The sequence below is a fragment of the Dryobates pubescens genome, chromosome 22 (genome assembly GCF_014839835.1).
Source record: "Dryobates pubescens isolate bDryPub1 chromosome 22, bDryPub1.pri, whole genome shotgun sequence".
In the NCBI taxonomy this organism is placed as follows: Eukaryota; Metazoa; Chordata; class Aves; order Piciformes; family Picidae; genus Dryobates; species Dryobates pubescens.
In genome coordinates, this window is record NC_071633.1 from 19,138,904 (window position 1) to 19,155,400 (window position 16,497).

At 51.3% G+C, this 16,497-nt stretch overlaps 2 protein-coding genes across 2 annotated transcripts in view; both read right to left on the reverse strand.

Annotated features, from left to right (window-relative positions):
• The window catches only part of LOC104297555 (golgin subfamily B member 1-like), a 41,956-nt gene extending 33,928 nt beyond the window's left edge, over positions 1-8,028 (reverse strand). Inside the window, exons 1-6 of the mRNA XM_054171850.1 lie at positions 7,944-8,028; positions 4,031-4,088; positions 3,301-3,444; positions 2,544-2,690; positions 1,388-1,510; positions 586-753 (exon numbers count right to left, since the gene is read on the reverse strand). Of these exons, the coding sequence (XP_054027825.1) occupies positions 586-753; positions 1,388-1,510; positions 2,544-2,690; positions 3,301-3,444; positions 4,031-4,075 (627 nt within the window). The 5' untranslated portion in view covers positions 4,076-4,088; positions 7,944-8,028. The remainder of the gene's footprint in view (positions 1-585; positions 754-1,387; positions 1,511-2,543; positions 2,691-3,300; positions 3,445-4,030; positions 4,089-7,943) is intronic.
• Positions 8,029-9,575: 1,547 nt separating this feature from the next.
• Positions 9,576-15,306, reverse strand: CD59 (CD59 molecule (CD59 blood group)). Its single transcript, XM_054171913.1, has 4 exons — positions 15,181-15,306; positions 12,806-12,878; positions 12,044-12,145; positions 9,576-10,679 (listed from the first exon to the last, which is right to left on the reverse strand). Exons 2-4 carry the CDS (start codon positions 12,867-12,869, stop codon positions 10,486-10,488), a joined length of 360 nt encoding a protein of 119 aa, XP_054027888.1. The 5' UTR covers positions 12,870-12,878; positions 15,181-15,306; the 3' UTR covers positions 9,576-10,485.
• Positions 15,307-16,497: the final 1,191 nt, after the last annotated feature.

Here is a 16,497-nt window from a genome sequence, read left to right on the forward strand (position 1 = left end):
TAGAAGAACAGCCCCAGAAAAATCATCCTGAAGTCACCTCCTAACCCTTCTCTCAGGTAAAACAACATTAAACTGAAAATTAAGGTTTGGTTTTAATATGAATTAAATTTGGCAGCCCATTCTGAAGTCACTACTAATACACATCAAAGGCACAGGCAAAAGAAGTGAATGCATATTCCACCAATATAAATCACAGAATGGCTTGAATTGGATGGACCTTAAAGATCATCCAGTTCCAATCCCATGCCATGGACCAGAACACCTCCCACTAGACCAGGTTGCTCAAGGCCTCATCCAGCCTGGTCTTAAACACTCCCAGGGATGAGGCATCCACAACTTCTCTGGGCAACCTGTTCCAGTGTCACCAATCTCACAGTAAAGGACTTCTTAATTTCTACTCTAAATCTACCCTGCCCTAGTTTCAAACCCTTGCCATTCAATGAAAATAATCAGTAAAGAATTTTTATTCACATGAATAACTGCAGAGGATTTGTGCTTCAGAGCAGGATCCACCACACAACGCATCAGAACTCGATGATTCCATGAAACCTCTATGGAGATTTTCTATCTGAGCTGCTAATGTACCTTCAGCTCTTCATTAGGCAGGAGTACTTCACTGGAAGCAGCACCTGAGCCACAGGCCATCTGTAAATCTATGATGTAAGCATCTCTCTCAGCTAACTTCTTCTCTTTCTCTGCCAGCATGGCATCCATTTCAGCCCCACGGCAGCGCTGGGCCTCCAGCTCCACGCTCTGAAAACAAAGAGAGAGAGCAGTGTTTGTAATCTGCTCTTCCACAGCTGGCTTTGCTTCCCTAGTGCCTGGTTTGGGGTGGTGAAAAGCAATCAGATTTATGACCTGGCTCCATTTTAAGTGTAATCTTTAATTCTTGAGCCTTGCCCTCTGAAATTCTGCAGCATTCCCATTCCTGCCACCAGGCAGGTCCACACATCACTGCACACCGCAGCTACAACCCACAACATGAAACCATCCCTTGCCCACATTTCTTCCTGCTGAAACTTATTTTTGCAACCAAAAAACAACCCTGGAGCAAACCAAATTCATTTTTCTCCAAAAATACAGGATTTAAAGAGAGCATTAACCCACAGATCCCAGGCTGTGCATTCCCTTCACTCTCCAAAAACCACAACAGCTGCTTGAGGATTGGGTGCTCACTGAGGGCACAATGGCAGAGCTCCTGTGGTGTTTGCCTGGGCAGGCTGTAGCACATAAACTGCTCTGCCTAGCCACCAGAGAGCTCCCAACTACCTGTTTAATACTGGAACTGCTCTTTATTTCCATGTATTCATGCATTTCACTGTATTTACACACAACCCTGCACTGCCAAGGTGACAGCCCACAGCCTCAGCAGCAGGGAGAGCACCACCTTTTTCTGCAGCTCTTCATTTTTCTGTGTGATCTGGCCCTCCAGCTCCTCAATCCTCCTCCTCAGTACTAGGATTTTCCCACGATTTGCTGCAGCATTTTCCTGGTCACCATCCTTCGATGCCTGGAAGAAAAAAGCCAAGGCAGAGAATTGAGCATTCTGTAAAGAGGCAACACCTGACTCCTGCACCTCTGCCTGTTTGGCTGACACCGCTGAGAAGTGGCCTTTGACTCATGGTTTGTGCTTCAGGGCTCTTACACACCACACATTAAATGTGGAAGCCAGACAAAGCAGGCTCAGAATGGTACCAAGCCTGTAAAACATTTAAATTATTAATGGTAATTGGTGCTGCAAAGTGGATTAAAATGTGCAGGAAGGGCACATTTCCTCTGCATTTCCTCTGGCAGGTGTAGTCCATAGAACTTAGGGGAGAAAAGGATGATCAGGGGAAGAAAGGTTCATGTAAGACTGTTTCTAAGCACAGTGTTTCCAATCTCAATTTCAGGATGTGTTAACTACTGGGTCACAGATCTTTTTTGCCAAGTGCAGCTGCTAAGAGTATGTTTTACTAGCAGAAGAGATCAGAAGCATAAATAATTAGCTATTGCATGTCTTTAAGGACTTCTACAAGCTCATCTGCCTCTGTTCCCTTTCAGCACACCTTACAAAATGCCCTGGAAATATTAAAGTTACAGCTGAAGCAGGGAGTCAAAATACACTATGCTGAGGGAGTGCAAGTCTGCACTACTACAGCCAGATCTGAGAATCTCTGCCAGCAGCACAACACTGGCAGCAGACATTCCCACACAAGTTCTATTTTGCCATCAAGGAAATGTCTCTATTTTTACCATTAAAGCAACAACCCAGGTTTTGTTGTCATTGCTTCTCAAAAGCTTCTCTTCCTGACTCAACTGCACTAAAACTTTGATCTGGTAGTAAGATGAAGATCAGTAAGAGTATTCTCACTGAATCACTTTGGAAGGAATGTACAATTTTCTAAATGGCTGTAGAAAGACAAAAGAAGAATGAAACAGACAGACAGAAGGACTGACAGCATCCACACAGCCTACCCTGATCCTCAGTGACCTTTGGCTCCCCAGCTGAGTCCAGCACACAGCCCTGCAGCAATGATGTCTGCTTTAAAATGCACACTTACCTTCTTTGGTTCTGCTTTCCCCTCTAATCCTCCTGAGTCTGGTAACTGTTTCTTAAGCTCTTCTAACTGTGAGGTTAATGAAGCAACCTTGGCTTTGTTCTGTAGCTTCAACTTGGAGAGTTTGGCATCAGCAGATTCCTTCTCCTCCTACAAACATCACGAAGGAATAATTTAGCTATGTGAACAACTCTTCAACTCTTCCATGAGGAGAAAAAACACTCTGAAGTGATTACCAAAAAAAGAACAACAACAAAATCTGAAGAGACATTACAGTAGGACAGAATCCAGCATGCTGGGCTTGAAAGGGACCTCTGGAGATCATCCAGTCCAAACGCCCTGCTAAAGCAGGGGCACCCACAGCAGCTTGCCCAGGAGCACAGTGGCCAGGGGAGTTTGGAGGGAGGCTCCATAACCTCTCTGGGCAGCCTGCTCCACTAAACCTCCAGCAACGATTTGAAATTGGTAGCTTTCTCCACATTCAGCCTAAAATAACCATGCCCAGCCTCAGTTCTCAGCAAGCCAAGCCTGTCCTTCTCAAGTGCATCTGCTCACCCAAGGAACGTGCTGCCCGTGTACAGTTTTAGGACAGCAGACACCCTGGCAAAAAGCAGTGGTGTCCAGGAAGCACAAGAGCTACCTGTGAGCAACACTTCCTGTGCTCCTCAAGCTGCTGCAGCTGGCTTCCAGCCTGCATCTACACAGCCAGCTCGTGCCCAGCAGGCCTGAAGGGGGCTTGCCCAGGAGACAGGCAGGGTACCTTGAACTGGAGATCCTTCTTGCGAAGCTCAGCATCCTTCTCCCTGACAAGCTCCTTCAGCTGCGCCACCAGCTGCTCGGTGCTGGCCAGCTGCTCGGCCAGATCCGTCACCGACATGCTGCTCGCATCCTGGGAGCCTGCAGCCTGCAGACACAAAGCACACTGGGAGCAAACACGGTGCAGACAACCTGCTTCTGCTGCAGGCCTTCAGCTGGGCCTCCTCTGGCTCTCTGCAAACACAGTCAGCAAATACTAACACTTGCATGCATTGTATGCAGTGACACCAGACCCTTCCTAGCAACTCTGACAGACCCTGGACACTGGGTCAGAGATACTGTTTGAAACTGAAATACTAGCTGAAAATAAAGTAAAACCATCCAGGTGTGTAAAAGTCAACTTCCTCGGTTGCTGGATTTGCATCCTAACAACCAGCAGTGGTGTTACTGAGCCTCCATGGCAGCAAAATACTGCTACTGAACTTACTCTACACAAAACACACTTGGGATAATCCCACAGCTGTTCTTCTCGAGCAAGATGAGCACAGTGAGGAGGAGCAGAGCAGCTGTGTTACACACAAGAGATTAAACACCAAGCAAGAGCCCAGGCTGCCTTTGAGAGGTCCTAAAACTGAGTCATGGTAAATACATCCCATTAGTGTATCATCAACTGAAGATTCCCTACATCAGAAAGCCTTAAGACAACAATGTTTTAATAGTGATTCAATACTTACTGCTGTTTTGGAAGGAGAATCTTCTCCACTACCCCATTTCCACATAATTTCAGGATGGCTATGGAAACAGAAAGGAAATAAATACCACAGTAAGTACCACAGACTCTCAGACAACTATCATTAGTTCATACTTCTCCACACATTTCACTGCAAAATGCTTGAAACCAGTTTGTTTGCTTGGTTCTGACAGCACCTCTGATCTCCATCACGCTGCCAGCTGTCGAGCAATAACGACACGAGGTATAAAACACTCATAATGTGTCTTTTCTAGCAGCTGCTAGCCAGCAAAGCATCAATACTACCAAAAATAACCCCAAGGAAGTCTTTAAGGAGTAAACACCATGAAGCATTTTTCAGCAGAGCTGCTTCTCCCACCTATAAATAGAAGGCACAAACCACATACAGCTTGCTAATGTTTAACCTGCCTGTACACACTGCCTGTCCCTGCAGTGTAACAGGATTATATCAATGTTTGTTTCCACAGAGCCACACATCAACACTAAAAACACTGAAGACCATCCAGCTGCTTTAACTGCTGTGTGACTGGTGCCCAGGTGAAAACCAGGAGGAGTGCTGCAGCCCCTGAGGTCGCTGATCAGCACAGAAAATGCCTGCACCTGTAGCCCCAGGAACAGCAACTGCTCCTCCTCACGACACAGTACCACAAGTCTCTACACGGCACCAGACAAGATTACACTTTCTGATCACAGAGAGCTGTGGACTCATAATGAACACAGGGAGAGGCCACAACAAGGTTTTAAAACCAAAATCCTGAAGATGAAGTAGGCACAAGGGCTCCAAGGTGAAGAACTTTACTGACCTGAGAAAAGAAAAATGGGCAAAGCAGGGAAGTCCAGATAAAAGCTCAAGAGCAGACTGACAGACCTTGCTGGGCCTGGGATGATATTCCACACAGCAGCATGAAGAGAGAAGCTGTTCCTGTGCAGACAGTTTCCCTCTCAACTAGCAAGATCCAGAGGAAAGTGATCTGTGCTTTGTAGTCTGTGTGAGCCTGCTGAAATCTGCACACACAGAGCAGGCCTGAGCCTGGAAAGCAGTTTACAACAAACATCAGCACACAGCTGCTCTCAAAGGCTACCCAGAATGACAGCAGAGGCTGCTGGTAAAGCTGTTACCATTTCAAAGCTAAAGCCAGGCACCACAGATGGCATTCTCTGGCCTGTGTCATCTACAGGGCCAAACTGCAGCCTGGTAAGAATCTTTTCTAACATGAAAATCACCAAAGGAGGCCTGGGCACAGGGATGGGAATGACAGAACCTGTAAGTACAAACCTGCCCTCCTAACTGCTCAGAGCTCCACCACCAGACCTGCTGCCAGCACGAGGCTCCTTTCCAGGCACATGAAAGGGTTACCCAGGCACGATGGGAACAAAATGACTCACTGCAGGGAGCATGGTGCTGCACTTGTGTTTAATTGATCAGTATTTTTAGCTCATTCCCAGCTCTGAGTGAGGCAATCACTTTTGCTCACTTCATGTGCCAGCATTCCTACCTGAACACCTTCACTGCCACTCTCTGGTCTCTTTTTATTTACATAAGGGGTACTAAACATTGACCAGGTTTCCACATCCAGCTGGGAAACAAAACTGGACACTTTCCTGGCCCAGCATGAAATGAAACCACAATGCTTTTGCTTTTCTGCTGGGGCACAGCCAGCAAGGTAAAGCACTGGAGCTGGTGAAGCTGCAGTCTGAATGCTGGACCACCCAACTCACTTCCTTCTGTCAGTACATCTAAACACAATTCAATTCAATTTTCTCTCACCACTCTCCTTCCCTCAGTGGCCTGGACACAGCACTATCAAACATGAAGCATGAGCAGGGAGTCCAAATTATCTGCAGCCACCCTCTCCAGTTTTCCCAGTGCCAGCTCACTCATCCTTCCCCTCCAAGTTCAAACACTCACCCTGGCTTTCCTCACTGCCCATAGCCCATCCTGCTCTTCACCTTGCACGTTCTGCTGTGCTGATAACCTCTCCTGGCTGCCCACGATGCACTCATTTCCACTCCTCTTCACTGAAGAGCAGGAAGGACACTCAAATCCTTCACAAATTCCACGAGGTAACAACAGAGGGCCACTTAATGTTACAAAACAAGTTTCTTCTGGTGCTCAAATTACAGCTGGCTCTCATCACAACAGGTTGTTATCAAAAGAAGTCCCATCGGCAGCTTTGAATCCCAGACTGGTTTGGGCTGGAAGGGACCTTTAAAGGTCACCCAGCCCAACCCCTCTGCAATCAGCAGGGACAGCTGCAGCTAGAGCAGGTTGCTCAGAGCCCCAGACAACCTGGCCTGGAATGGTTCCAGGGAGGGAGCTCTCTGGGCAGCTCTCTGGGCAACCTGGGCCAGGGTCTCACCACCCTCAGGGTAAAAAATGTCTTCCTGATCTCTAGTCTTCACCTTCACTCTCTAGCCACAACCAAATCCAGCTTAAAAAAACAAACCAAAGCCACCACCAACCAACCCACCCAAAACCCTAACCACATATTGTTCACCTGCATAGTTTCCAGCCTACCTACTCTCCCTGAGCCACTCCTCAGAGGGCCCAGCATAAGGGGCACTCAGGAGCACACACCAGCAGACAGGACAGACTTCAGCAGCAGCTCACACTGAAGAAACCACAGAACCCTCACAGCTGAGCAACCTACACGGCAAAATATTGCACTGCAGGTACAGACACCTATTGGGATGTCTACCCAGGCACAGAAAGAGTTCACTGACCCCCACAGAACTACTCATAACTGCTTAACTTTCCCCACACCTATTCCAAAAGCCTTCTGATGCAAAAAAACCTTCAGAGCCCTCACTTGAGCTTTCCTGATGAAGCCACCAAGGCAGATCCTTTCCCCCTTCTCTTGCAGAAATACAGAGGATGGAAGGAAACCTTCAGGCAGAACTCCACTCCTCTTACTACCAAGTGAGGTAGCAGCAGTGCTTTTTGCTCTCTTCCACAAGACTACAGCAGAAAAGCAGAGAAGAGCAGCAGTGTGCAAAACACTCAGGTGTTTCACTGCTTTAAACAAATTCCCTATGACGATGCTGTCCTTCAAGCATGCACACTGAGAGAAGCACTTTATAACACATCATTCCTTCTTGTTTCTGCACACTTCTGCTGTCATCCTTGTTTGCTGGCTCGCTAAGGTGTTGCTTCTTCTGCTGAACGCGTTTTCAAATGGCCTGTGCCATCTAGGACTTTAAAGCTCTTGGGCAAAACCGCAGGATGAAGAAGCAGAGAGGCTGAAGCAGAGCTAACCGAGCCGCAAGCGCTCTGCGAAGTTACTGCAACGGTCACAGTCATACAACTGCAGGCCGTGTCGCGCAGAAACACTCTTTCTTGGCTTTTCCCTTCAAAACAACACTGGAGGGCAAGGCCATTTTGCTGCGGGGCAGCGGGGAGAAGCCAAAGGCTGATGCAGAGCCGCTGGTGAGGAGCAGGTGCCGGTGTGGTGCAGGGAGCCAGCAGCCGGCTGCGGTTCCTCCTGCCTGCTGCTCCTGCGCCGCAGTGCTGCCAGCAGCCGGGGCCTGCAGGGGCTCCACAGGCTCTGCCCTCACCTTGCCCCCCGCATTTTTGACAGGGGTCCCCGTGCTGAATGCGGCACTCACAGCGAGCCCCAGGTCGCGGGGCACCGCTTCAGACACAGCCACAAGGCAGGCAGGCACCCCCCACGCCACCCCAGCCCACCCCAGGCCACAGCCTCCCCTCCCTATCCCACCCTACCCCATCCCATCCCATCCCACCCTACCTCACCTCACCGCCCTGGGCTGGGCCTGCTCCGCCAGCCGCCCAAGGGGCTCCGGCGGCACCCCCACATACCCCACCCCCGGCAAGGCGGGGTGATGACGGTGAGAAGGGGGCAAAGCAGACCGGAGCCGAGGCCGGCGGCACTACTCACCCGCGGGCCGGCGGTGGGGCGGCCGGGCCCCGCCAAGCGCCGCCGCTGACGGCCGCCGCCTCCCCTCGGCGCGGCCCCCGCAGCATCCGCCACGCCCCGGCGCGAGGTGTGCGCCTGCCGTGCTAGCGCCCCCCGGCGGAGCGGAGGACCGCGGCGGGGCTGCTCCCCGGCCGCCTGCCCCGGGGCGGCAGCGGGTCCCGGCCCTGCCCTCGGAGGTGGCGAAGGAGATGTTGTGCTGCTGCGGGAAAAACTCTGCTGGTGCCTCAAGCTGGAGCGTCTGGAGACTGCTCAAAATGGGTCCCTGGCGAGTGAACGGGGAAAAAATTACATCCCAGGGGAAAAAACCGAACAAAAATCTGAGCTAAAGGGAATTAATTATTCACTGAAAAGGAATGCAGTGGCTGAGGAAAGGCTGAATGAGCTGGTGGTGCTTTCCCAGCCTGATGAACCATTCCTACGGGAAAGGACCAGAATAACTTCTGCACGAATGGGAACCTCCTGAGGTTCAACCAGGGCAAATGGAGGAGCCTGCCCCTGGGGAGGAACAACTCCCAGCAGCAGGACAGCTGAGGAGTACCTGCTGGAGAGCAGCGCTGCAGAGGACTTGGCAGTGCTGGGGGCCAAAAAGCTGCCCATGAGCCACCAACGTGGCCTCATGGCCAAGAGTGCCAACAGGCTCCTGGGGTGCATGAGAAAGAGTGTGGCCAGCAGGTCAAAGGAGGTTCTCCTCCCCACCTACTCTGCCACAGCTGCAGTACTGGGTCCACTACAGGGCTCCCCAGTTCAAGAGGGACAGACAGCTACTGGAGAGAGTCCAGTGGAGGCTACAGTGATGCTGAAGGGACTGGAAGAGATGCAGAGACGGAAAGGCTGAGCGCCCTGGGGCTGTTCAGCCTGGTTTTCTGCACACACCGCTTCTTGCAACTGCAGCTCACAGTTTCTAGCTCCTTCTTCACAGGCCCATAGGGAAAAATAACTCCTTTGTCCCACAAAGAAATTTAGTCTGCACACAGAATAAACACATGAGCTAGTAGAATACTGCAGAGAGGATTGCTCTGAGAGCAGCCACAGGCAGCATGCTACATGCCACACTCCAGCTGTTAAGGCAGTCACACAGGGACTACCCTTGTTCCTCCCCAAATCATGGCACATTTGCTTCTCTGAGATACCAGTCTGCCAGAACTGACTAGGCACAGCACCCAGCTCCAGGGAAGGCATGGGAGAAGACTATCTGCAGTGTGTTGAGGGCCTCTGGGAGGGAAGCCACACGGCAGCCACTGGAGTTACCTTGCACCCAGTGGTAAGGAACCACACTCTCCACATTTCCTCTTTTTTGGACATTTTTATTAACCAAAGACAGGATGACTTCCATACTTCGAGAGCTCAGAATGCTCCCAGGATGCTTTCATAGCTAAGCTAAGCTTAACCAAAAGATACATGGCATGGAGTACCACCCCTGCTGGGAGTGGGTCAGCTGGCATCACTGGCACCCTGCAGAGCACAAGCAAGGGTCCTCAGAAGGAGAATACACCGTTGGCAACGGACCATGGCTCTGGCAGGGACATGCCGAGAGCTCCAGAAGGGAAAAGGAGAATTTGACATTGTCCCTGACTGAGAGGGTCCCTAAGTGCTGGCAGAGTATCAAAGGTCTGTCCCCAGCACTAAAGCAGAGCAATGTACAGAATGGTTCAGCTCCAGAGCCCTTGAGCACACAGACTGAGCAGGTTTGTATCCATGCTGTACAAACACAGAGATTTTTGTGCTGGCATTTACAGAGTTGCATGAAAGTCAGAACACAAAGATCTGCAAGGTTTGGCTTCATACTCTTGGGTGAAAGCTTGAGGGGTTCAGTTTCCATGTCACAGTTTCCAACACAACCCAACAGCTACCCACGAGGAAAAATAATCTGGATGTGCCAGTGCAATTCCTCAGCAACTCATAGACAGTTCCCAGCTTGCCACTAAATGCTCAGTGCAAAGCACATGCTTCCTGAAAGTCCTAGCCAGGGGGGAAAGGAAAGCCAGCAGGTGTTGCCTGCATGCTCACAGACAGACACAACCAAGAGAAAAAGGGCTTCTCACTTAAAGCAACATTTCAGTTTGGGGTTAAGCAATGTAGCTGCTTCCTCCCAAAAATAACAGTGCTGGCAAGGTCACATCCTTGGCTTGTAACATGGAGAAGAGCTGTCACAGTGATGGGAACAAAAACTCTACATCACTTGGAACTGATTGCATCCATACTCATCACGAAGGCCTGCAGCGAGTTTGAGAGTCATGATCCAACACTTCTCCAATCCACTCTCTGGGGTCTGACAAGGGAGCAGTCATAAAAACCCACCCAAAGTGACAGAAATCCCTACCAAAAATAATTACCCTTCCCACCCATGGACACAGCAACTGAGCAGAGGGAAACAGAATTCAAAGTGAAAGGCAACGTTTCTGCCCACGGTCAGGAATGGAGAGTGTGAGAAGGGCAGCTCAGAGTGGAGTGAATGCTTTTGGGGTGATGTCAGCTGGGAAGCAGGGCACACAAACCAGGACCACTACAGAAGCAGCCACAACATGGTCACCACAGAGGCAATGCTGAAGGCTGCTTTGTCAAGCCCAGGCATTGCACCCCCGTTGCACAAGTCGTGCTGGCAGCAGAAGAAGTCAAAGTTATCCAGCTGGAAGAACTCAGCGATATCGTTCATGCGGCACTGGGATGTCTTCCAGCAGGAGGAGGTTCTCAATTTACCTACAACAGAACAAAACAGTTTCAGAGCCCATTGAAAGAAATTCCTTTTTGGTGTGGGGAGAAGCACTACCCAGACTGCCACATATTTGCTTTTTTAGTTGCTCTTCAAGTAGTTAAAAGTTTCCAAATCTGATAGCAAGCCATGGTCCTGCCTCCACAGCCCTCTCTTGCACCTTCTAGTTACAGCTTAAGAGAGATTTCCAGCTCAAGCTGGCCAGTGCTTCCAGTTCAGCCCAAATGCTCCACTGGGAGATGCAGAGTGGAGCTGGAGTGACACCTGCCCTGGGGCTCTTGACAGAGAAGGGCAGCACATTGTCAGCCTGATGTGTGCCTGCACTGTCCTGCAGCACAGCTGCTCTCACTCCACAAAGTTTAGAGCAGGTCCAGCAGCTCAAGGCAGTGCTTGGGCTGAAAACAAGTCCCATCAAACCTGGCTGGCCTCAGCCTCAGAGGCAACATGCAGAGACTGAAGGACTTTGCTTGCTCATTCCCCTGGACACCAGGGATCACACACCTTGTCTTCCATCTTTCCTAGCTTGGCACCTCAGGTACTCAACTCCTGACTGACAACAGACAAGCACCATAGGCTGCGTGCTAGGAAGCCTACAGTTTGTGTTCACAAAGATTTGAGCTTGAAGGAAAGAGCAGAAGAGAAAATTCCTTAGGCTGCAAGCAGCACAGAGCAGAATCCTGGCCCAACAGCACTGTAAGCTTCCTTCATGATTCAGTGAGTACCATCCTGGGGAACAAAGCAATCCAAGCCCATCCTGGTCCCCACTGTCCAGAGGCAGCCCAAGGGTCTTTCTAGAGCAGAGGCAACCAGCTGGAAAAGCAGGAGATTGGTTCAGGTGACTCAATTCTTCTGGTTTTCCAGTGAAACTGCCATCACTGGCAGCAAAACTGCTACTTCAGTGTTATTTAACAACTCAGCCAGGAGCTCTGTGCCCTGAATACCCCTGGCCACCTTCCTGAGATGCAGGAGAAGAGAGTTTATTTCAATGGTGTCAATTCATAACCGGCTGGCCCCTTCCCTGCAGCTTTATTTCACAGCTTTTATCTCTTTTTGAAGGGTAACTAAGTCAGGGCAAAGGGCTTGCATGTTACAATCAATGCTGGTTCCTGGCTTTTTCCAGCTCTCTTGGGTGGTGGGAGTTTTGTTGAGGATGTTTTTTCCTGTGTGTATATGCTTGTACCAGTACAAAGCAGCCCTAAATCATCATTATTGCTTAGCTATAAACATGACCTTCAACAGTATGCTTTTGAGTGAGGGTAGGAAAAGCAGGCTAAGGCCAGATTAAAAGTGTCCAGGCAATGCAAACTGATCCAGCCCTGTCTATTTCAGGTCTGCAGGACTGGGCACATACCAAATTTCATCTGCAAGCAGGTGTCTTCAGTGGGTAAGCAAGTGCTGTTGGTCTTGCACAAGGCAGGGCTGTTCTCGCAGTGGTAACACCTTAGGGCAGAACCTAGGAAGACAAAGGTTTGTCCTTACTGAGCAATGAAGCACCGAGGCAGTGACAGCATTCACAAGGAACAAAAGGAGACTCACTACCTGCATCTAACTGCCTGCACATGTACTCCTGGCTGCTAAACTCAAGGCTTCAGAAGCTAAAAGGAACAAGCTCCTGTCAGTGTGCAAACCGAGGGTGGCAGTTCTGACAGGAGGATTTGCCACTTGAACAACCACTTCCCCGTGCGTGCCTGCAGAGCCATGTATGCAGCCATGGCTCCTTCAACCTGCTCTTAAAGCCTGCCTTCTGCAAAGGGCAGGCAAGACACTCCATCAGCAGAATCTGATCCCATCCCTTTGCTACTTCATCCCAGCTCTCCCTTGTGCTGTGCACCTGGTTTCCAGTTTACACAGCAGGAACACAGTCTGCAGGCGGCAGAACACAACAGCCAGTTCCCTATTAAGCGGCATCACATCCTGCCCCCAAAGCTCCCTCCTGACCAAAGACAGACACTAAGCAGCAGACACCAAGTCCTGCTTCCTTGGCTCCTGTCACCCCCAAACTGCTGTTGAATAATCCAGACTTCTCTTGTCATAGCTCCTTCTCCACGCGTTGCCCGTGATTTCCTCAGCCCCTCAGAGCAGCACATCAGGAGAGCACCTGCTTGATACTCACCAGAGCTACAGAAAGCAACCAGAGCCAGGCAGGCTGTTAACAGGATGCAGTTCATCTTGCTCATGCTTCTTCCCTAATTTGAAGGCACAAAGAGCTGTTAATCTGTTTGTTCTACTCAAAAGGAGCACGAAACCAGCAGAATCCATGGTGAGGAATCGAGAGCTCAAAATGCGATTCAGTATGGAACTGGAGGCATCGGCAGCGAAAGGGCAAAGCAACTTTGCCCTTTCTGAGAGGGTTTTTCTTGGGAGAAAAGGGCTTTTATTCTGAGGACAAGGAGCCCACAGGCTGCAGATGAGTCTCCTTTCTCCTCTCTGATTGCACCCTTCAACAGGTCTCCCTGTTTCTTACAGCTGTAAATGCAGCTAACAAAGAGAGGCCATACAGGGCCTGAATGTTGCTCCTTCCCCATTACCCCCGCAGCCAGCCCTGCTCGCTCCTTCTCTCTCATGGGGCTGCAGGGGATCCGTCTGCACTAAGAGGGCTTTTGCCTCTCCCCTCGCAAGGTTTCTGCCTCTTGCTGATGGACTGACACAACAGCCCCTCAAGCGACCTCAGCAATGGCTTCGGTCCTCCACCACAACTATAACCCATGGGCAGCAGTGAGCCAGGAAGGTCAGGGTGGCTTTAACACCGACAGCTCCAGAGCAGGAGTTATTGGATGGGCTTCTGCACACAGCCTGAGCTACAAACGATATCTACTGCTAAAGCATCTCTGCTCTGGCACAGTGGGCTGTTCAGACTAGGCAGAGGGGTGAGAGAGAGGGAGAAGCAGCATACTTCTGCCAGGAGGGCAGGAGTTCATGTTTGGCTTCAAAAGCCAAGTGGGACTCAATAGATTGAAGACATTTCTGTGTGCAGCCTGGCAGACCATCATTATGTTGGGATGGAGATTTTTCCTCCCACAAGACTGAGTACTGACTCAAAAAGACAGCTTCATGATAAATCATACTGAAGTCCTTCTCAAATTCAAGTCTGGTTAACTTCTCTACTGGAAAACAAAAATCCTTTTCTTTCCCCCCTTTCTTTTCCTGCCTGTATGACCTCAGTGGGAGAACTGAGTCAACTGAAGCCACATGCAGGACAAGATGATTTTTTGGGGTAAACAACTTTGTGAGAAGCTTTCCAAGACCAGAGAGGCACATCCCACAGCGATGTGGTTGTGCGAGGAGTGCCATTATGCTGGCAGCTAAAGCAAGAGCCGTTCTGGACAGCAACGAGAATCTCCCTGGCAGCCTCTTCCTCTCCCCCAGCCACCCCAGGGTGTCAGCGGAGTGAACCAGGTTTGCCTTTTTGCAAAGTCATGAGCAGAATAAACAAGAGGTGGATCGATAAAAACCACCACAGCCAACATAAAGGCTTTTGACAGCAGTAACTCAGCCAGTCTGTTTTGGGGGAACTGGGTATTTTTTCTGTACTCCTGAATGACAGAGAGGAGGCAACTGCACAATTTTAGCCTACGATGATAAAAAATACACAGGCGGGAATTCACAACATGGCTTGGAAAGAAAAGGCAGAAAAATCTTCCCTAAAAGTGGATTCTTCTACATTATTGATTTAACTGAAGCATCTGCCCCAGTCCCAGTGACGAGAGCCAGCAGCTGGTGGATGAAACAGGATTTCTCTGCAGTCCCACCTGGGAGAGAGGCACGGCCAGGACTAAGCTGCTACTTTCATCACAACCCCCCAGCAGAAAAAGGCAAGAAAAGGGTAACTAGAACTAAACGTTCCATTCCTAGGGGCCCCGGATGGTGCACACAGGGTTGCTTTGCCGAGGCACCCTGTAGCCAGCAACCACCTGGTAGATGCAGCCTGGCTCTCCCCCCCTCCCCCCCAGCTGTTTTTAAGGTAGCCGCAGCACACCCCAGGCAGTCCTTGCACCCCTGCCTTGGCCGCTGCCACGCAGCCGAGGCTCCGGGGGTTCCCCCGTGGTGGCGGTGGGATGCGGTGCGGGGGTGTCCCGGCTCCCCGCTTCCCGACCCCTCTCGGGTCCAGCGCCCGTGGCCGCCGCAGCCCGCCCCGCTTAGCGCACTGCGGTGCGGCCGCTCGGCCGGCCTGGCTCAGCCCGGGGGCAGCCCGGGAACGCTCGGAAACCCTCCCGCCACCGCCGTTCGCAGGGTAGCGGTACAGATTTACACCTCAATCCTTCAGCCCATCTCTAACCCGCATCCCACCCCCGCCCCCTCCCCGCCCCACCGAGCGCCTGTCCCGCGCTCCCCCGGCAGCCACCGTTCCGCCTCGCCAAGCTCCGAGCCCCCGCTCCACCTGCACGCCGATGAAGCAGGGGGCACCGGGCTGCCTCCGCTCCCCGCGCAGCTCCCCGGTAGGAGTCGGCCCGGGCGGGGATCCGCCGCAGCCTCTCGCCCCATACCTACCCCGAGCAGCCGCGGCCGACCAGCTCCGCACCGTCTGTTGGCTGAGTGGGGGAGATGCGGAGCCGATGCCCCCTCTATGGGCTGTGCCTACCGCCCTCCCCGGGGGCGGAGCAGCGGCGTGGCCACGGCCCGGGCCCCGGCAGGGAAGCGTAAACCGCCCGCCCCCGGGAGCCGAGCCGGGGAAGCCGCAGAGAAGCGGCTCCGGGGACCGTGAGCAGTCCCTGTGCGCACCATGAACGGAGAGCGAGGAAAGCATCTCGCCTCCCCCCAAGCCTGCGCACGGCATGACATCTCTGAATCGTCTGGGTTGGATGGAAGAGACCTTTAAGATCATCAAGTCTAGCCATCTACCCAGCACTGCCAGGTCACCACTGAACCCTGGCCCTCAGCATCGCTTCTCCAGGGCTTTGAAACCTCTCCAGGGATGGTGACTCCACCACTGCCCGGGGCAGCCTCGGCCAAGCTTTGACAGCCCTCTCCAGGGAGACTTATTTCCTGCTGTGCAACCTAAAATCTCCTCTGGCACAACTTGAGGTCCTTTCCTTTTGTCCTGATGCATTTTCCTTTGGAGAAGAGACCAACCCCCACCTCACTCCAACCTCCTTTCAGGGAGTTGTAGAGCCAGAGGGTCCCCCCTTCACACGCAGGTATAACACGGTGTAGCAGCAGCTGAGTCGTTGCGGGGCTCATGATGCTAAGGTTCCTCTCACCCTTCATTAAGTGTAGCTGTTCCTACACTTATTTTCAATACCAGAAGCTAAACCCACCCCAGTTCAGCACACAGCAGATGGGTCCTGAGAGAGCCACCATGACCATGGCCTTCAGCATCTTGGGTGGACAGAGGAACAGAGTAGGAAAATGGGATTAATTGGACTGCAATCAAACACTTAAGCCCTCCAAAGCTTTCTTCTTAAAGCATTGGCCCTGCCCTGAATCCCCTCTTGTGGTTAAGTAAATGGACTAAGGGAAATGATGAGTTTTAGAGCACACAGATGGAAACAAGTAGGAATAGAAAGAGCAGGAGGGGTCCTCCAGAGGCAGCTGAATATAGATCTAAATACTCACAACCAGGAAAAACATTGGAGGAGGGCAACAGAAACAGAGCTGAGGAGCACCAAATGGTTTTTATTACATGAAAAGGTTTAGGGGAGAATACAAAAGAGAGTGTTGACTTGAGCCCAGTGAGAAACACCAGGAAGGAGCAGTGCTCTTTCAAAAGCATTCTGGAGCTGTTGGCACAAAGCTCGCTGCTGCCAGCTCACTCTCTTGCTGTGCAGATGGTTATCAGTCAGCTCAGCATCTGCTCTCCCGAAGTTT